Source organism: Apodemus sylvaticus, chromosome 2, assembly GCF_947179515.1.
Source record: "Apodemus sylvaticus chromosome 2, mApoSyl1.1, whole genome shotgun sequence".
Lineage (NCBI taxonomy): Eukaryota > Metazoa > Chordata > Mammalia > Rodentia > Muridae > Apodemus > Apodemus sylvaticus.
The window spans coordinates 119,146,325-119,167,746 of NC_067473.1; the positions used below are offsets into that span (position 1 = coordinate 119,146,325).

Here is a 21,422-nt window from a genome sequence, read left to right on the forward strand (position 1 = left end):
GAGACTGATCTCTTGAAGACAACTGTTTACATCAATGAACGTGTGAACCAGGGCAGGGGTGCACACCTTGCACTTGCACTTGAGAGGCAGAGGCAGGCAGGTCTCGAGTTCGAGGGCAGCGTGGTCTACAGAGCAAGGTCCAGGTCAGCCAGGGCTCCAGAGAAACCCTGTCTCACAAAACAAAGCAAACCAAATGTGTGGATGAATGAAGTGCATTATCTAAGGCAAGCACAGAAACGACTGGGCTCGGGGATATATGCCTCTATTTCCAGCTGCTTGGGGGTCAAGGCATGGGACTGACAGTTGGGAGCACTGCTGCTCAATGATTGGGAGCACTATTACCCCTGCAGAGGACCTAGGTTTAGTTCCCAGCACCCATTTTGGATAACCTGTAACTGCAATTCCAGGGGGGTCTGGACTCTAAGGGCACCTGCATAAAAGTGCACCCCTCCCTACCACATGCATACAGATAAATACACAATATATAATAATCAAATACATTATATATTTGATATATAAGAAATAAAATAATTTAAAAATCATTTTTATAAAAATGCCAAGCATTCCTTTTTTCATGTCACTAGAAGTTGAAGGTGACAACGATGCAGGCTCTCCTGGGGCCTTTCTCCTCAGCTCGTGGTTACTGCCTCCCTGTACTCACAACATGATTGTCCCTCTGTGTGTCAACATCCAATCAGTCAGGCAATGGGCTGGTGGTAGATGATAGACTCACTCAGAAGGCTGTGAACATCCTCAGTGCCACCGAGCTGGGTAGAAATGGTTGGCGTGATGCCCTTTCCATGATGCACACTGACCACAATGTAATAGGCTTTTAAAAGTGGGGACCCCCTAGACAAGTGTGAGACCCGGAAGCTTTGCTCTGAAGGTGATAAAACTGCTGTCCAGGCGCACTGACAGAGAAGCGGGTGTTTGGGAGAGTAGAGGCAGCACTGACGAATGTGTCTGAGCGCAGCAGGGTCTCAGAGTTTGAGTCCAGACAGCCAGCTGGTTCTAAGCTTGGTAGCCCCTCCCAGTTGTGCAGAGCGGTCCTGCCCCACGGTTGCAAAGTCCCTCTGAAGTGGTGGCCCAGGCTCCGTGGGCAACATTGCCAGCTCCTGGCAGCCTGGTGCAACCATGGCCTCCTGTGCTGGCACCTTCTCTGGAAGCTGGTCCATCTTAGAGTTTCCAAACTTTCCTCACAGCTGCCAGCAGCCATTTCTATAGCAACGGGTGCCCTTCACAAAGGGAAAAGGTGGAGAGACCCTAAGCAGATGAGGAAGGGAAATGAGCTGAACAAGACAGGTGGCCTGCTGACGAACCCAAGATGGACCCCAAGATGGACAAACCCAAGATGGACAGGGTGGCTTTATACGGCACCTGGTTTTATATCGCTGCTTTGTTGAAATCTTGTCAAGCACCCTCGACCCTCTTGTTTGAGCTGATGTGTGATCTCCTCCTCATGCTGCAGAGAGGAGACAGAACACACGTGGTCCAAAGGCCACCAGTGAGGCAGGGGCCACTCGAAGGGGCAAGGAGCTGGGGACCCCAGGAAGATAGCTGAACCTCGTTAAGGCTCACTCTGTGTGCCTCCCGCCCCCTTCCTTCTCCTTCAGTAAAGTGTCTCCAAGAAAGGGTGATGGCTGGCGCTCCTAGCTGTGCACCATGAGGCAAGTTGCTTGAGCTCTCTGTGCTTGGAGTGTCTGCTGTTCAGGAGTAACGGCTGTTACTCAGGGTTAAACGGGGTGCACATTCGGCTCTGGGTCGACACTAAAGCTCTTTTCTCATTTCCAGTTGGCCACGGGCAGAGCGAGGGAGAGAGGATGGTGGTATCGGACTTCCACATTTTTGTCAGAGACGTGCTGCAGCACGTGGACACCGTTCAGAAGGACTACCCCGAGGTCCCCATCTTCCTCCTCGGCCACTCCATGGTAAGCAGGCCACAGAGAACAGTTCAAAGCAAGCCTGGTCCCCAGGAGGCCGCCTGACTTCTTGGCCTCCTGCCCTCTGCCCTCTGCCCTCTGCCTGGGTAGAACATCCTTTTCACTCACACACCCCGTCGGTGGAGTTCCCAGCACGTAGGAGTTGAACTGGGCCCTTAAGCTCAGGGCTGGAGGGGTGGCCGCCAGTGGCAGAATCTCAGGAACTGTCCTGAAAGCACAGGACAGTTTGAGATCTCTGGAACCAACCAAGATTCTCTGCTGCGAATCTCTGGCCATCCTGGACTATAGAATGATACTCCATCTCAAAAGAAGTTTTTAAAAAGGGGGGGGGAGAGGAAAGGGAAAGAGAGGAGGAGAGAGAAGAAAGGAGGGGGATGAGGGAGTAGGAGAGTAGAGAGAAAGAGAGAAGGAGGGGGAAGGGAAGGGAAGAGAGAAGGGAAAAAAGGAAGGAGATGTGACCTGCCAGTGGGTGGAGTCTGTGCAATCATGCCACGCCCCCTCATCCCCCCACCCAACCACCCCCTACCCCACCCCGGGGCCCTTGACCAGCATGGCACAGACAAGGGGATTGGGTCATGCTGGTTAGAGGTTGATCCTACTCTGTTTATTTTACCTTGCAGGGCGGTGCCATCTCCATCCTAGTGGCTGCAGAGAAACCAACCTACTTTTCTGGCATGGTCCTGATTTCACCTCTGGTCCTTGCCAATCCGGAATCTGCATCCACTTTGAAGGTAAGAGGGTGCTGCGGTCTGTATGGCCCATGAAGCTTCCGGAACAGGATACATTCCTTTACAGCAGGAGTCTGTGTCAAAGGGCCCATTGCCGTTCCTGAACTTTAGACACTCTTGTGTAAAGGTTTGACGTCAGACGGTCATCAGGGCTCTAAATTGTGAATGCAGGTGTTTCTTTGCCCAAAACACAGAGGAAAGGGGCCTTCCTGTTTGTGCATGTTGAACTGGCCAGAGTCAGTGGGAGGAAAGGTTACAGGCATTCTCTAGCTGACAAAGTCACACTTGCTGACAAGTCCCACGCATGAGCTGCTGTCACAGACTGCCTGCCCCCCTCAGCAGAAAGCGAACCCGGAGTGGAGCTGCAGCTGAGGAGCCTGTTCCCCGCAGCTCCATCCCACCCTGAGCTCTTCCAGCCTCGACTGACAGATGCATCATCTTGCATCATGGGTAATGATGTGCTGTGTGATCAATGTCTGCTCTTGTTGCCAGAGCTTTGACCCCTTTGACAGGGCAAACGAGGCAACAAGGGCACCCAGAACTCTATCTGCCCCCACCCCAAGAAAGAAGCCAAAGCCAGTAATCCTGAGGGACTATGGGTGTGTGTCTTCAGGGTAGACCCGTCCTTAGGAGACAGGAGAACCCCAGAGGGAGTGGAGCACCAATCCTGTGTGCCACAAGGAGTGAGTGTCCCAGCTCTGGCAGGGGCGACTGGGGCCTGAGTGAGTTCTCAGGGTGCTTGGGGAGGAGTGAGGGTTAGGTGGTGTGCCTGGGCCTAGGTGCACCAGGCAGCCTATACACTCATCCCCAAATGAGGATGGGGGTTATTTAAATAACAGTGTGGCCTCTTAGACCCGCCTCTCTCAGTGCCCACTCAGTGAAGCCTGGTATTGGTCTGTGGTCCCCAGGCAGCACATGAGATGTGAGTGCATTGGCATCATGGAAAGGCTTAAAGGATGTGGCGTCTCCACCTCTGCCCTCGTGACTGTGATTCTGTGAGCAAGGCCAGGTTAGCTCAAGGCTCTTTTACAAATTGAGCAAGTGTGACAGAGGGGACCGCTCTACCGTATTCTAATGGCTTCATTCTGGAGACCTGTGACCAGCATCAAGGAGTCCACAGCTGTGTCAGGAGTTGCCAGGCAAGACTGGTGTGCTGAGGTTGGGGACACTGAGGTTTGGGAAGCGGGAATTTGGCTAAGATTCGCCTTAGAGTGGTGGGTGTGAGCCCCAGTGTGATTGCCCCTCACAGAGAAGAAAATAGATGTTTTCTCCTCAGGGAAAGTGCACCATAGCAGCTGAGCCCAGAGGCAGGCCGGCGAGGTTTCCTCCTAGGGTCTCACTGGGCTCCCTTTAGGACCAGCAGTGGCCACACTTCTGGGCCCGTGACCTTTCAGGCCTGTACTAATAGATCACCTTGTCAAATCAGGAGCAGAGGTCTCTAGGGAGACACAGGTCTCGTCTGATTAACCAAGACAAATTAGATTTCCCTTGGTCTGGTGAGGGCCAGCCCCACCCCACCCCACCCCGTGTCTGTTGCTGCCTCCAGGCTTCAGCCTGTGTTGTCTTTGACTGGCACAAAGTGAGAGAGACGCCTTGGTTCTCCTGCTGAGGGCTCTGCACATGTGGCCTCGGACAGGCTCCCCAAGAGAGGATCACCACATATTTTTCTTTCCAGTGTAATTTTAAATATTGGAGAATAATTCATAGAGTTCAAATGTCAAAAGATAGAAAAGGGCTTGAAGAGTCGCCCGCCTGGGGGAGCCGGTCAGCAGCCGTGCTGCCAGAGATGGCTTACAGGGTGCAGTTGGCATGCACAAGCACTGTGTGTTCTTCCTGCAGATGGGGACTTGTTCCACGTGTATTAGGGGATGATATTACATGTTCCTTTGGTTAATCTGCTTGTTCTTTGAGGGGTTTGGTTTTATTTTGATGTTTTTGTTGAATGTCTTGGTAGTCGTTCCCCACCAGACTCTTTTTGTTGTTGTTGTTTTGTTGTTGGTGGTTTTGCTTTGTTTTGTTTGGGGGGTGGACAGGGTTTCTCTGTGTAGCCCTGGCTATCCTGGAACTCAATCTGTAGACCAGGCTGGCCTCAAACTCAGAAATCTGCCTGCCTCTGCCTCCCAGAGTGCTGGGATTAAAGGCGTGCACCACCACTGTCCAGCCCCATCAGACTCTTAAACAGCATCTCCCACAGAGTACAGACTTCGAACTCCCAAAAGAGTAAACTTGAGCTCTTTTCCAGTTGCCAGCCCCTGTGGCAACTGTGAGCTGTGCGGCCTCACAGGTGGACTGGCTGCTTGCTGCCTTGTTCCTTCCTGTGTTCTGGGAAATGAAGTGGAGGAGGGGTTCACAGGGGAACTCCCCCCTGCCCCATGGTGTCCTCTGAATGGTCCCTGAGCCCAGTTAATGGGGTTGGCAAGCCAAGGAGTGGTTGGCACTGGCCTCTGGCACATAAATACAGGACCCACACAGTGGAAGCCAACCCAGGAAGAGAAATCCTGGTGTCCTCCAGCCAGTACCCAAGCCTCAGCTGGTCCCTAGGGTCTTCGTGTGCATATGGGTGTGTGAAGGTGACCACTTCACCCCTGGGATGGGAGGATGCCCAGTCACCAAAAACTCAGCACCATCTGCTTTTTACACCGAGGCTCTGTTCAGACAAGCTGGGATATATTTAGCCCAGGGAAGAGACCAAGGACAAAGACAGCAGAGCCCGGCACTCTCTGCTGAGGAAGTGGTTTCACAGAGGGGAAAAAAACGGCAACAGCAGAAATTTAGAGACCAAAATTGCAGAGAACGAGTCTCAGCTGCTCAGCAGCCCAGGCCGCCCCTCTGAACAGTCTCTCGTGTCTTCTAGGATCCCTTATTTTTCTAGGAACCTTAAGGAAGGCAAAACTTCCGGGCCAGGCTGGACTGGGGCCGCCAGGATTGTCTTCAGTGGGAACTATCTCCCTATGAGGTCCCTAGGGGTACTGAGCCCTATTCCCAGTTCTTTGGGGCCTCTAGCCAAAGTAGGGAGAGGGGCTAGCTTCAGAAGACCTGTCTCACAGAGAGCACTGTTTTCTCCCAGGCCACCTGCAAGAACAGGAAATGACTCCCAATTAGAAGGCCAGGGAATGAGGCCATTGTTTTCCTCAAGGTCAGTTTGATTACTGCCAGAGCCACTGAGCCCCTTTCACCCTAAAGCATGCCCAGGGTCAGCTTCCTGTGACCAGAGCCTACTTCCCATCTGAACATCCCAATGTCAGTTGGTCTCAGTGGACTGGAGTGGGGTGCTGCAAATGAGATTGCCCTGCAGGGCCAGCGGGTCAGCTACCTTAAGCTGACTCCCTCAGGTGTGACTCCCTCCCACACAGGCACCTGTTTTCTGAGGGTGAGGGTTCAGATTTCCAGAATCTGGACTTGAAAAGCAAGCTCAGAGTCATCAGAGCATGCTCCGAACCACTGGAAAGGCACAAGACATTTCTATTGCACAACTGGGCAGGATGCATTCCTGCCCGGAACAATCTAAAGTTGCCCTAGAGAGCCTTGCCAGGTCACAGATGTGGCCATCCTGTGGCCTCCTGAATGCTGGACAGCTTTCAGGAATCACGTTAGAACGAAGGGGCAGTAATTACCTCTCACAGCAAGTTCTTCTGGCCGAAGCTTTAAAATGATCAGAGGAGCTATTAAGACCTTTCAGATCAATAAAGGCATTTATGCACGTCTCTACTATTTACAGTGATGGGCACTGCAGTTGATTCAGAACTGTCCCCAGGGTGTGACAGGGACTCAGGACACCACACACACACACACACACACACACACACACACCTCCTCCAGGCCTTGTTCTTGAGGAGAGCAGCCACAGTCGGGGGAGAAGTACTCATGTTTATAGGGCTACATCACAGAGAGCAAAGCTTCAGCCACAGATCCAGTCATGGGAGTGCATACCTGCTATCCCAGTTTTCCAAAAGTAGAGAGCAGGTGCTAGCCTGCGTTACCATGTGAGTTCCTGTCTCAAAAAAGCAACAGAAAAGTTGCAAGCCACACACTTCTCCACTAGGTGTGCTGTTTGCTTCTCATTCAGTTAACTAGCAAGGACCAAGGAATAAGTTCTGAGGGGCAGGCAGGCTTGGGAAAGACACTAGGAATCTTTGACAGAGGCTTTATTGTCCCCATTTGAAAAAAAAATGAAGAAACAGGTTACCATGTGAGGAAGGCAATACCACATCTGGAAACTCACCCAAAGGAATCTAAGTCAGCTTACCACAGAGACGTCTACACACCCAGGTTCACCACTATAAGAGTCACAGTGGCCAGCATCCAGAACCAACCAAGTTGCCATCAACAGATGACTGAATCAAGGAAATACCGTGTGTTCACACAATGGAGTCTTTCTTACTCAGCCACAAAAAAATTAAAATGTCACTTGCAGGAAAATGGGTGGAACTGAAAATCGTCATGTGAAATGAAATAAACACAGAAAGGCAAACCACACTTCCTCTCATGTGAGATCTGCATATCTCTCTCTCTCTCTCTCTCTCTCTCTCTCTCTCTCACGAATACACACACACACACACACACACACACACATGGAGAGAGTGAGAGAGATTTTCATGCACACACATATACATACTCATATACACATACTCACATACACATACATATATATAACACCCAGGTACATATGTAAAAATAAACACATATGGACGTGTACACACATACATATATGCACATAAGCATGTAATGTACACAGGCATGCATGCACACCCGTGCCCACATGTATGTGCAGAGACACACGGTGTGAAAGTAGAAAAGGCACTTTTTTGAGAAAAGGAATAGGCCGAGCAAGAAAAGGGAATGCAGAGCAGGGGCGAAGAATAGGGGAACCGTCGGCAAAATGCACAGCAAGCTTGAAGGAAATGTCCGTAGAGCCCGACATGTTTGTATAACGACCACATGCAAATATATGCTAATAATAGTTGTTATCAAGAGACTTTCGAAAGGATTCAGACCCAGAATTAACACCCCGTTGTGACCAAGTTGGGTCCGACTTGCCTGTTGGAAAAGGTGGGCAGCTCATCGTCTCCCTCTTCCTGAGCTGCGCCCACGCTGTCTCCACACCCTGCAGGACAAATTGAACATCACGAAGACCTCTCTTGAGAAGGCGGCCGAAGTGTCAATGGCTTGGATCCCATATGCTTTCCAACTGTGGGTGAGCACGACCCCACCCTCTGTCTCCTGGGAGAATCAGGGGTGCGTGCTGATATACCGTAACGGTGTGGCCTGCTACTGTGGCCAAGGCTTAGGGCTGTGATCGCAGCTGCTTCTAGGAACTGACTGGCAGCCTTGACCCCTGGCTCCTCCAGGTGTGGGATCTGCTGTGGTGACTTCTGTCTCTATGCCTCTTTATCATTCGGCCCTTGTCTGCTGCTCAGCCCTCCTGCCCTTAATCCAATCAGCGTCCTTCCTCTGCAGAGGCCTTTCTCCCTCCACACTCCATTCCTGCCTCATGCAATCATCCATCCTTAAAAGAACCCTGGGGAAGGGCCTTTTGCAGATGCTTGATGCCCTGTGTCTCGGGAACAGCCTTCTACCTGTCTTGATTTGTTAGTGGAAGTAGCTGCTAAAGTACTTATATCTCTTTAAGCCATGAGGTTGTTGTTATCTGAAGTTGATCTGAATGGGTCCTGTTACTTAGAAGTTACTATTCAGGTTTAGGAAGCTGGTGACAGTAGCCGGACAAGCATCTGAGCCCATCCAGGGGCTGGGTTTGGAATATGACTCCTACTCTCCCTAAGCTCTGGGAATCAGTGAGGAGCTTTTCAGGTGAGGCGATAGCCCTCATCCATGTCTGTGACTCGGGCCAGGGAGGACAGAGCTCTTACAGTGGCCTGGGTGTTGGTGGACAGTGGACTCTCGGGTGCTCAGACACCAACCACCGTGTTTTCTTTTCCTCTTGCTATGATAACAAATCCTGACAAAATCAACTTAAGGAAAAGGGTTTATTTAGCGCTCAGTTCCAGGTTATAGTCCACTGTGGTGGAGAAGACACAACAACAGCAGGAGCTCTAGGGAGCTGATTAGACTTTCTCTACTTTATTCAGTCCGGGGTCCCAGAAAGGGAATGGCCCCACCCACAGTAGGCGTGCCTTCCCTCCTCAATTATAACAACCAAGACAATCCCTCTCAGGCACCCCAGGTAATAGGGTGCCTGAGAGGCATCTCATAGGTAATTCTAGACTCTGTCAGACTGACAGCTAACATTATCACATCGCTGCCCACGTGAACCCTTCTTTTATGGTTTTTCCTTCCATGCCTGTGGAGGAATGGGGCATCTGTCCTGAGCATCCAGGCTTGGCTTGTCCCCAGATCCCCCAGAGCCACCAGTGTACCGAGACTCTTCTTTTTTTTTTTTCTCCTTTTTTCTGGGTGGCATCCTGTGGGGCAGACCCTGACAAAAGGCTGCATCCCTGCAAGCGATGGCCCTTATCCATGTCTGTGAGTGGGCAGCCAGTCCTGTTGCTAGGACACCAGCATCTTCATCTACACAGCCAGCACTGGACATTCATTGTTAGGAGCTGATGCTTAGCAGTGCGCTGCCACCCCCTTCCTGTGGGCTAGCACAGTAACTCGGGGAGGAGGGCAGGAGTAACTGTGTTTGAGCACGGCCACTCTGACATCACCTCCCCCATCAGGACTAAGGCCTGGTGTGTTCCCACCGCACCTCCCACCGGGCTTTAGGCTGCTGGGGATAGAAAGTGGCCACCAGGACGTAGCCTCTATATTGGGAAGGGAGGTTGAGGCCACAGGCCATTGTTCATCTCTGTGAAGGAACAGCCTGTTTTGTAAAGCAACGCATCTCAGGGAGTAGTGACCTCTACCTCGACACCCCCCCCCCAGTTTTGCTTGAAAGCTTCCTTTAGCTGCCCAAGAGTTCCTCCTTAATAGAAGTTGACGACTGCTGGCTGGCAAGAGGACAGAGTTGTCTTCACAGTGCTTCTCCCCTGCGGGCAGATGTCCTGGTACCACAGCCCCTCCTCCACAGTCCTCTGCGGAACTGGGACTGACTCCAGACATCCCAGTCCTTGTTTCCATCCTGAACCCCAGTGTCTACTGAACCCCAGTGTCTACTCGAGAGCCTATGAGGTGCAGAGGCCTTAGCACCTCGGGGTGTCAGTGCTTTGGCTTGGCACGGGCCAGCAGCAGGTTGGCGTGCCTCTGTGCAATGAGCAATCCTGAACTGTACCGCACCTCTGTGCCAGGGCCACGTGGAATGAGATGACACAGAGCAAGAGAGAGATCTGGTGGTGGACCTGTTGAAATGGAAAAGGCACTCTGCAGACTTTGTCAGTTGTAGGGCCAGTGCTGAAGCAGTCCCTGTCCCCTGCTTTTCTGTCCCCCCTCACCGATCCTATGTCACTGGCACCCCATGAATGCAGCTAAGAGCACTAATCTGTACCATAAACCCTACTTGAAGGTTAAGCCCTGGGACTGGAGAGACAGCTCAGCGGTTAAGAGCACTGACTGCTGCTCTTCCAGAGGTTCTGAGTTCAAATCCCAGCAACCACATGGTGGTTCACAAACATCTGTAATGGGACCTGATGCCCTCTTCTGGTGTGTCTGAGGACATCAACAGGGTACTCAGGATACTCATATTAAATAAATAAATAAATAAATAAATAAATAAATAAATAAATAAATATTTAGAGAGGGAAGGAAGGAAGGAAGGAAAGAAAGAAAGAAAGAAAGAAAGAAAGAAAGAAAGAAAGAAAGAAAGAAAGAAAGAAAGAAAGAAAGGAAGGAAGGAAGGAAGGAAGGAAGGAAGGAAGGAAGGAAGGAAGAAAGAAAGAAAGAAAGAAAGAAAGAAAGGTTCTACTCATAGGATCTAATAAACATCAAGTGTGCGGACCCAGCACACAAGCCCACCCAGCACAGAGGACCCTGTGCCATAAGCAATTTATCCACCATTAAGAGACCCATGTTTGTGCTAAGTGCCCTCCATACTGCCTAAGAACCCACCCCTCGCCAGCTCCTGGGGTTCTAATTCCAGCACTTCACAGCTCACTTTTGAAATAGCTTCTTTCGCCCCAAGTGTCTGCACTCACTGCAGACGCGAAATGAAACAGCCTCGCTCAGAAGGCAGACGTGTGAGATTGGGTCTTCTGCCTTCCTAGGAATATCTGAGATCCACATGGGGGAGGGGGCTGGGCTGAGACCAAAGCCAGATTCACATTCAGCAGGCATGTGCAATATGCCAGGCTTTTCCACACAGTGTTACTAACCTTACCTGTGGTCTGTTTGGGGGAATGACAGGGCGCCCATTGGCAGCTGAGTCAACAGAGCTCTGTCTTGAGGCCCCAGCCTGTGTTTCTGCCCCACAGAGCTAGGAATCAGACACGGGGCTCCTTCCCTCTATCACAGGACTTCCTATTCAGGCTGGTGATGGTTTCTTACTATGTGGCAGAACTCAACATGCAAGTGATTCTCTCTGATCCAAGCTGCCCTGTTTCCTTGCGCTCTGGCGCCTGATCCAATGATTCTGACTCTGCTGTGCTGTCTTGGTGCCTTGGGGAAGGGACGTGGGCTCATCAGTGGCTCTCAATTCACAGTTACATCTGATGTGTGGTTGTATCTGCGCAGAAGCCAGGTGGCACCATCAGGAGAACAGCCCTACACCGGGGCCCTGCATCAAGCAGCATCCCTGCGTCCTGAGTAGCAAGGCCTCTGCCTGCACTCAGCTTGGGTATCTCTCGGACTCTGCCCTCCAGCGTGGACTGCTTACACTTATGTCTCTCACTTTGCCTCTCTGCCCAGGTCCTTGCTGCCAAACTGCTCAATTTTGTCCTGCCAAACATGACCCTGGGGCGCATTGACTCCAGCGTGCTGTCTAGGAACAAGTCGGAGGTGAGTGTGGATGGACATGGGCGGGGTGGGGCGGGGTGGGGACGGAAAGCAGGTGATGGAGGGGCCCAGGGAGATTTGACCTTAGCTCTCTCTTCCTCAACTCTGCTCTATCCTTTCCCTGAGTGACCAGGTGATGGGGATACAGGAGAGTGGGAAGTTTTGTTCTTGCCTTAGGGGTTAGGGGAAGATGAGGAGTCTGAGCTCCACTCCAGACAACCAAGAGTTTGATGGAGGACATGCTGTGTGGTTAGTCAAGTCTCTCTTGGTTGCAATGACAGAAACCCAAGTCAAAGAGATTTAAGGCTCCAAAGGAGAGCCCAGCAACCGCGGAGCTTCCTGTTCTTGTAGAAGGTCCCAGTTAGGTTCCCAGGATTCCACACACACACACACACCCACACATGATGTACACATAAGAATACAAAATAAATGAAGGGATTTAAGCACAAGAAGGCATTTATTAGTAACAGGAACTGAAGACTTCAGGCACAGTTGGATCAGAAATCAGAATCCCTGTAAGAGCCTGCCCTCTCTCTCTCTCCATCGGTATTTCTGCTTGGCTGTCCCCCAGTACAGACAGAGAAGCCAGGAGCTGCATTACCCAGCTCAAGGGGAAATACCAAGGCAGTGCCACTCTCCTAGCTGTCCCAGGCAGACTGATTGTCAGGTGTGAAAGCCTGGAGCATCTGTCCAGGAAGTGTGTAGGGACAGCTAGCCCCATGGCTGAGAAAAGGGAAGGCAGGTGCCAGGACGGTGGTAGCCAGAAGGACAGAGCCCTGTTATAAATAAAATAGTCCAATGATCCCTACAGTGAGAAGACCTGCCTAAGGTTCCCAGTGCTTGGCTAGTCTGAGAACTTGCCGGGAGTTCCCACTGGTGGGTGAGCCTGAAACCCTGAGGGCTTGAAGGATCAAGCCTGGATGTGTGGAAGATACCAGAACTACCCTGGCAACTAAGCAAATTGGTTTGCTACTCTTCTGCCTCAGTTTCCTTTCTTGCCTTGGAAGCTCCCAAAGATCTTACCCTCCAGGTGGGTGCTAGAGCCCCTCCCCCCATTCTTCAGGAGGGGCTCTGCCACCCTGATGCCTTTGAACCTGTGCTGAACATTAAAAATAGCCACTCCGCCCACCCCAGGGAGATGGTGAGAAGAGGCGCCACAGGGCGGCACGCAGTGGGAGTCTCCAGGCTCATCTTTAGATGACACATTTCCTACAGAGCCTGACAGCTAAAAAGGCCTCAAAAGGCCAAGCAGCAATGCTTCCCTAACTGTCCAGTGCAGGGCGGTGGAGGACTGAAGTGAAGGACTTTGCAGCCAGGTGCCAGGGAAGAGCTCACTGGGAAGCCAGAAGGCGGGATCTGGGGAAGCAGGTGGCTCCCTGTTTAAATGACAGCAGATATTTGCTTGGGTTTGCTGTGGTACAGACCTCCAGCCCACCATACTGCCTGTCCATCATACAGTGGCTACCCCTGGGTCTTGTTTTCTGTAGAGTTTCCACACCTGGACACTAGAGCTCCTTCTGCCTCCCTGTGACCTTGAGTCAGTTGTCATTTGAAGTTATGGAAGCTTGGGGTCCAAAGAAGGCAAACCACTCACCCAACGGCACAGTTAGGAAAGTCAGGATTTGAGCCCAGGTTCATCTCTGGACCAAAGGCACCTGACAGTTAGCATATTAGAAATAAAAACATAGCTGTCAAAACACACACACACACACACAGAGAGAGAGAGAGAGAGAGAGAGAGAGAGAGAGAGAGAGAGAGAGAGAGTCAGACAGACAAAGACAAGACAGACAGACAGACAAAGACAAGACAGACAGACAGACAGAGAGAGGAGAAGGAGACTTAGGGTTTTACTGATGTGAGCAGACACCATGACCAAGGCAACTCTTATAAAAGACAACATTTAATTGGGTCTGGCTTGCAGGTTCAGAGGTTCAGTCCATTATCATGTAGGCAGCATCCAGGCAGGTGTGGGACATGGAGTCACATGACCATACCTAGTTGCAAGAGAAGTTGCTGAGAGTTCCACATCGTCATCCAAAGGCAGGCAGGAGAAGGCTGGCTTGGATCCAGGAAGCTAGGATGAGGGTCTTAAAGCCCATGCCCACAGTGACATACTTTCTCCAACAAGGCCACACTTCCATGTAGTGCCACTCCCTGGGCCAAGCATATTCAAACCGAGAGAGAGAGAGAGAGAGAGAGAGAGAGAGAGAGAGAGAGAGAGAGAGAGAGAGAGAGAGAGAGAGAGAGAGAACTATGTCTCCCAGGAAGAAGGGAAGATAAGCGAATATGTAGATATGCAGCCAGGAGTTGACCCTGGGTAGCTACAGTCACTCCTTCCCATGCTCAATCCCATAGCCCTGACAACCAGAAATATTTCTAAAATGTTAGCCATGCTGGCTTAGTGCAGCTCGTTCTAGACATGCCTGCAGCCCTGACGTCCACAAAGAGAGAGGAAAGGCCGCAGAGAGCAGACCAAAGGATTCAGGGCCTCCCTCCGTGTCCCACATGGCACATGACTCCTGGTCCCTCTCTGACGTCATTTCCTTTGTGTCTCCCCACTTCCTGTCCTGCTGTAGTTCTATCTGTGATCTGCCTTTCCTTGACTGACACTGGGGCTCCTTTCCCAGAAAGTGTGCTTGTGTAAACACAGTCTATGTGACCAGGAAATAGAAACAAAGGCAAGAGCAGGAAGTGGCTGGGCCACAAAGCAGTTAACCCCTGGAGGAGACTCCTCGGGGACTTAGTATAGGGGGACATTGTAGGGGAGCAGGATGAAGCCTCTGGAAGAATAGGAATAACAGGTTTAGTTCAGCAGGTGGCCCGAAGCCCAGAAGGCCATCACCCTGGATCCTGGAGACTAGCACAGAGGCAGTGGGAACAGATCCACAGGCAGCAGTATGGTAGGCAGGAGCTGGTCTCCTCTCTCTCCCAAGCTTCTCAGAATCAAGGCACTGTTCCTATTGCTGAGCACTTCAGGGGGTCCTAGGGCAAGGAGCCTTGCCTCGGTAGTGTACCCCACACTCCTTGACTTAAAGTGCATGGCCAGCTCCCACACTAGCTGCTTCTTGGCCAGTCACATGACCATACCTAGTTGCAAGAGAAACTGAAATGGGTACTCTTTATCTGGAAGGTTCTGTACCCTGGCTAATACCAAGGGCTCAGGAGAACAGGAGTTGAGGTACAAATGCCAATAGGCCACTAGACTTCTCAGTGCCTCAGTTTCTCTCCTGTATTATATGGGTAACAGGAGCCTTGCTTCCATGTGGGGCGCTGCATCAGTAGCAGGAGCTCAGAGGGAAGCAGCTGTTGTGCTGCACAGCTGGGTCCTGAGTGGTACCTCTGGCACCACGTTATGCTCACATTATGTTTCTGATGGGTGGCACAACTGTTGCCGTCACTCTTACTATTGCCATCGAGACTTGACCAACCATAACTCTCCTCCAAGTAGCGTTCCCTGGAGACCCTATGGTGGAAAGAAACCTATGGTCCTCCGGGTCCATGGCCAGCTCTCCACACACTGCCCCTGCACTGCTCTGTCAGACGCAGGTCCTTGCTTAGCCTGTCAAACAGATGGCCTGACTCTGTGGGGTTCTCGCCAGCTCAGCTGCAAGAAGTGTCTAATCTGTCTTGTGCAGCTCATCACAAATGGTCAGCTTGGCGGGACTCAGTCCCTGCCTAGCATGGGAAAGAATCCAGGATGTCGGGGTGACAGCAGGACAGCCTGTCCCTCTGGCCAGGCCCGTGGAGGGGTGGGAGCAGACGTGAGTGGACGTAGGTCCAGGCTCAGAGACCTCTGCTGTTTCAGGCCCTCAGTCCCCCTCATCTCGGTCCCACCATGTGGTTGTCCCAAACCTGCTCAGAGTCTATCTGCAGGGAGAAACGTAGGCCAAGGGTACCCGGCTTCAACCTACTCTGGGGAGCCTAGGAGACTCTGGAGGAGGAGGGCATCTGCTCTGGCCTGTGCTTTCGGGCTCCCCTCTACATGTCTATCACCCCTTCACCCCACACAGACAGATGGGGTTGGGGATGGGAGGAGGAAGAGAAGGAGACCAGCTGTAACACCTCCACTCCCTCAGAGCTGCTCTGGGACCAGAGAGCCCCACGGGCCAACATGGTAACATGGCGCTCCTGTATTTTGTTTTGTTTTAGATATAATTTTTGAAACAAGGTCAATCTGACCTTGAACTCGAGCTCCCCTGCTTTGACCGCCCACAGGTTATAAGCATGTGCCACCACGCATGGTTCTTTTGCTGCTCGTATTTGTAAAATCCAGCTCAGTCTCGGAAATTTCCTACAGGCCTTGATGTAGACAGCCAGCCCTCCACATCCCTGGACTCCATGCGGGAGGATCCAAACAGCCATTTCTTAGCTGTTCTGCAGGGCCCAGCATTTCTATTGAGCTGACCTTGGCCCACGTCTGATAAGCATCTAGAGATGACTGAAGCTCAGGGAAGGGTGTGCAGGGGGTTTCTGTTCAACCACTATACATCAAGGCTACATCAAGTACCTGAGCACCTCAACTTGGGAGTCCCGGACCTGTTCCCCAGTCCGAGCTCTGTGAGACAAACTCAGGTCTTAGTGCAAACGTGCAGAGCACAGTTCGGTCAGACCCTCGTTCTCCAGGAACTGAACGGGTTGCCAGTCTCCGCAGCCCGTGGCCGGGCAGAAGAGCGCCCTCTCAGGAGCCCGCGAGCTGACAGACTCTCCTCCTCTCAGGTTGATCTGTACGACTCTGACCCACTCGTCTGCCGGGCAGGGGTGAAGGTGTGCTTTGGCATACAGCTGCTGAACGCCGTCTCAAGGGTGGAGCGAGCAATGCCCAGGCTGACACTGCCGTTCCTGCTGCTGCAGGGTTCTGCGGACCGGCTTTGCGACAGCAAAGGTGCTTACCTGCTCATGGAGTCATCCCGGAGTCAGGACAAAACACTCAAGGTGAGGCACAGGAGGCCATGTTGTGGGGTTGTGGGGCTGCGGGTGGCGGGGTGGAGGGGAAGCGGGGAAGGACCAGCCTGGCTGGGAAGAATTGTTGAGGGGTTAGAGGCAAATGAACTTCATGACAGCATATGGCTCTCCACACCCTTGCTTCGCCAGAATGAGCCTCCACAAGGAAGAGAATAATCCGATGGCATGGGCAAGAAAAAACCCATAGCACAGGTTCTGGGGCACTCGGATGAGTCTGGTCTGCCAGGGCATCTACTGGGCTGGGCCCGTGGTTATGGCCCCTGGAGACAGGCTACAATTGGATAGTATATCGGGTTTGACACGAGGAGCAGTCGGAATATCACCCAACGGCTTTCAAGACAGATCCTGTTTGGGGTCCAGATAGATGTATATGTCATTTGTCCCGCCGAACTGGGAGGCACCCCAGTTGAGGTGAGACCCTGCTGGACACCAGTCAGATAATATGTAACCCCCGAAATGAAGCGCACCTGTGTTGTTAGGCTCCTCCCCTGGACAAGTGTGTGGTTACCACATAACCTGGTGTACATCCCCACTGTGTTAGAAAGACATCCAGGTGACTGTTCAAAAGTCAGAATTTGAACTGAGCTCCTGGGACTTAAGTCTGCAGTTTCCCTCAACTCTGCCCCGCCCTGGCAGAGACTCATATCTTTGCAAATTGTCAAGGGCTCGCCTGGGGTGCTGCTCAGGGGTGGGGTTCTGCCTCGTTCAGCAGTTACCCATCACTCCTGCAACTCCTGTTTATTTGGGACTGCCTTTATGGAGGTCCCGAGGACAGTCTGACAAAGGCTCTCCCTCCCCTGGGGCCTGCACTCCAGTGAGGAAGCCAAGAGAAAAAGCATGCTCAGAATGCCTGTGAGTAGGGGCCAGGGGCCGCAGGACAGAGGGATTCGGGGACACTTCCCTGCCATGAACTGACAGGCAAGAACTGTCAGGGAGACTAGAACATTCCAGACCAACCGAAGGGCAGGCCGGAAGCCCTTGGTCTTGGCACAGGGAACAGATGTGAGAACAAGGCTGTCACAGTGGAGGAACCCATGAGATACACTGCTCAGAGCCGGGGCGAGGAAACAAACACGTTGCCTTCAGTGGGAGACAGCCATGCCCACTGGGATGCAACCCAACCGACGGGGTAAATACCAGCACCATGGGGAGGCTTCTGAAGGATAATAAAGTGTCGCAAAGCAAAATGAGCCAGGCTCAGACAACCAAGAGTGGCATGGACTTAATGGGCGTGTGTGAACTAAATTCCTGAGCCTGCACTGTGAACAAATGACGGTTCCCAGAGCTGGGAGGAGGCACGGACAGGAGGGCAGGTAGGCTGGGCACAGATGCCGTTAGGCAGCTATGTCTTGATATTCTATACCTCGTTGAATATTTCAAAATGAAAGAGACAAGTTGGGCACAGAGGAGTGAGCAGCCAGGGGCGATGGAGGCTGCTCCTGGACTTTGGGCCTGTAAATACAAGGGGGGCTCCAGTGCCCCTCTGAGATGGGTGACCCCAGCAGACATCAGAGAGCACACTTAAGGCAATTGGCAACTGGATGGGTCTCAGTTCTGAAGGAAGGCTGATTGCAGGGGCATTCTGGTCAGCCATGTGGTGTGCTGTGGTCACTAGGCTGCCCGGGGCCAAAGAGCCACCTGCAAGGGAGGGAGCTGACCGGGACAGGACAGGGCCATGGTGTGATTGAGGGCCACTGGTCTGCCTCTGGACACTGACATCCAAGAGTCATCAGGAGTCGGCCAACTACCAAGTGTCTCTGGGTGTGGCAAGTGAGGTCCCTGGAGACCTTGCCATGATGTCACTGCTGTGGGTGAGCGAGGGGAGGGCTGGGGAACTGGGGGGGGTCGTTGGAAGTGGAGGTGTGAAGATGGACCAAGGAGCATCTCTGCAGGAAGGATCTGGATATCTAGGCCTCATCAGCTGGAGAGCCCTTGGAACAGCGGGGAATATCCAACTGCTGCAAAATTTGTAATTCGTGGTTAGAAGGTGCTAGCGGGAGCAAAGCAGCGATACAGACCTGCCAGGGAGCCTGAGGCAGGGCAGCCTAAGCGACCTGGCAACCTCCCATCTAAAAGTGAAGTAAGGGGACCATTTGCGGGGGTGCCTGCCTAGTAAATTCCTATGGCATTGTGACTGCCTGTCCTACACCCCCGTTCTAACTCCCCGTCTCTCCTGATTGCAGATGTATGAAGGTGCCTATCATGTCCTCCACAAGGAGCTTCCGGAAGTGACCAAATCCGTCCTCCATGAAATAAATACGTGGGTGTCTCACAGGATAGCAGCGGCAGGAGCCGGGTGTCCACCCTGAACGTGCTGGCCAGGCGACCGGCTCATGGTCTGGGGGAGGTAGGCAGAGGAAGGGCAGTGCTGGCTGGCTCAAAAAAAAAATCACAAATTGGAGGAAACCCTAGTAACCTAGTGCAATTTACTTTGGGGGAAAAAAAGGATAATTTGTCATATAGATGACTACTGGCCACTGATCTACTTACCTTAAGGGGTAGGCACTTTATGAAAGAGGGAAGTTCCACGCTTCCACAGAGACTGTGTGGAAATATCCTTTGAATTAAAAAAAAATGCAGCATCTGCCCTCTTCTCCCAGCTCCGATGGGGTTCAGGGACTCTCTGGCAGTCCCATATCCCAGCCTGCAATAATCAGAGGTCTCTTTCCTCCTGTCCCAAGTCCTCTCTGGCTGGCTGTCCTCTGGCATGTGACGGAGGTGGCCTGTATCCCCAGAGCTAGCTCCTTAGCAGGCTCATGTGCCCTTCCAAGGCACTTCCTCAAATGGGCAACTACCCTATGACCTGGTCAGCAACTTTTCAGATGGAAGCCAGGCTGGGGGAAAGGAAGGTGGCCCTGAATAGCTCTTCTCCCCCAGGCAAACTCCCCCCTCCCACCCTGCTGGGAGTTTGGTCACTCACAGCATGTTGTATGTATTTAGAGAGGCGCCTTTTCTCAGGTCACTAAGTACTCCATGCTGAGGAGGGTGACTTTGAAGATAATTGTTTAATATATATATATATATATGATATATTCTAAATTAAAGATTATATGGGTGGGTGGGTAAAGCCTGGGCAGTGTTGGAAGAAGTGGTACCCACACACAGGACCAGTCTGCCAAGGACCCAGCCCCCTAATTGAGGACTAGCTGGCTGTCCTTGCAGAGAAGGGACAGGGTGGAGGACCGTGGCCCTGGGCAGTCCCTCAGTCCAGCCATCAGGAGCTGCTTGCCTGGTGCACACAGAGGTAGGAGCACAGCTACCTCTGGTGGCAGGAGAGACTCCCATGGAGTCATGGTGCTGGCTGCCTGCTGAGGGCAGCACCAAGCACTCAATGACTACACCCACAGACAAGGGCCACAGCTATCTGCGCCCTATTCCAGACTGCAGCAGGATGGCCCGGCCAGGCCTCATAGAGGCTACCCTGAAGCAGTGACATCCAAGCCCCCTGTCCTCTCAGGTGCCCGCCAGAAGGCCTACCCCAGGCCTCACTTAGCGCCAGCAATAACTGGGCCTCACTGCTCTCCTGGAGAACTTCCATCTTTACAGAGGGCCTTGCTGTTACCTCAGGAGTCGCGTCAATGCACATAGAACCCTGGGAAGGGGCGCTGCTGCCCAGGAGATCTGCCTGGCTTCTGGAAGGAGTGGGTGGGCCTCCAGGAAGGTGGAACCCAGGAGTCCTTTCTGGAGTTTATTCTAGGTCCTGGGGAGGGCCCTCTACCCCCTCTGGTGGCCCTGACCATGCATAGCAGTCAGAGGCTGGCCACCTCTCATAAGGTCACTGTGCCCATCAGCAGGGCCCAAGCACTGCATGCAGGGAAGGAAGGGCCCAGAAGCTGTCCAGAGCCCCCTCTTAGCTCTCCTTCTGTTTAGAAAACATAGTGTGAAGAGGGGCAGCCAGCACTCCCTCCTGCTCAGGGAACCCTGGACAGCAGTGGACAGGCATGGGGGATTTCTGCTTTCCATAAGTTAAAAAAAAAAAAAAAGAGGACCCCACTCCAGACTTCTGTGCTCAGATCTGTGACTCTGACCAGGACCCACCCAAGGCTGCTCCCAAAAGAAAAGCACATGCCAACAATGCCACTTCTCCAAACCAAATGCCAGCACCTGGGCTGGCGGTTTTCATGCATGACATCATTTAGAGATGCAATTGTACCTGGTTAAAGAATCACTAACACTAAAAAAACAGGGATGGGATTAGCTGAAGTCGAGACTGTCTTGTGAAGCCTTTAAGAGTCATGTCCCTGCATGACAAAATCGAGACCAGCACAGGCCACCGTCTGTAGAGAGCTAGGCCAGCCTTGGCACGGGAGGAAGCCTGACCAGCAGGCTTCACAGTCACGCACGCCCCATCACCAGGATACAGAGGAACTGGGGTGTGGAAAAAATGCTAGGACACGCAGGCTGGGCCTGAAGAAGGTGGAAGCCGGCAAGAGATGACCGGTGGTCCTCCCCGGGAAGGAGGGCAGCCGGAACTGTAAGAACAGAGAGGGCACCCGTGGACCTCTCCACCAACCATGGACTTAATGCCTGAAAAGCTTTTTAGGGAAAGGTGCCACCTGCAGGTAGTGGAGCATCTCAGCCACTAAGCCCCAGTTCCTTAGAGATAGGGGAACAGCCTCCCTCCACCACGGGGCCCCCCAGCTGCCGGGTGTCCTGTGGACCACCGTGAGAGCAGGGGGGGGGGTTGCTCTGCTCTCATCCTGCCTCTGGGCCACCTGACACTTCCCTTTCTCTCCTGATTGCTAATGTAACTTTCTAAGGATCACAGTGGCTCACTGGTTTGTCACTGTCACCACGCCCAGTCACTCCCCATGTATATGCCCTAATGGGGAACCTGTATCGGCTTAGAATTACTAAAGAAACCAATGTGCACTACAGCTCACCGTAATAAACCACGTGCTTTTGGAGA

At 52.4% G+C, this 21,422-nt stretch overlaps 1 protein-coding gene across 3 annotated transcripts in view; it reads left to right on the forward strand.

Moving 5' to 3' along the window:
- Mgll (monoglyceride lipase) overlaps window positions 1-21,422 on the forward strand; it is a 100,297-nt gene extending 78,875 nt beyond the window's left edge. For 2 of the 3 annotated variants that reach the window (XM_052174286.1, XM_052174285.1), the window contains exons 4-8: window positions 1,792-1,928; window positions 2,561-2,671; window positions 11,465-11,554; window positions 16,268-16,483; window positions 18,697-21,422. In XM_052174286.1, coding sequence (XP_052030246.1) covers window positions 1,792-1,928; window positions 2,561-2,671; window positions 11,465-11,554; window positions 16,268-16,483; window positions 18,697-18,822 — 680 coding nt within the window. In that variant the 3' untranslated portion in view covers window positions 18,823-21,422. Of the gene's footprint in view, window positions 1-1,791; window positions 1,929-2,560; window positions 2,672-7,778; window positions 7,863-11,464; window positions 11,555-16,267; window positions 16,484-18,696 lie in introns of all 3 variants that reach the window. The other variant, XM_052174287.1, reaches the window with a different exon arrangement.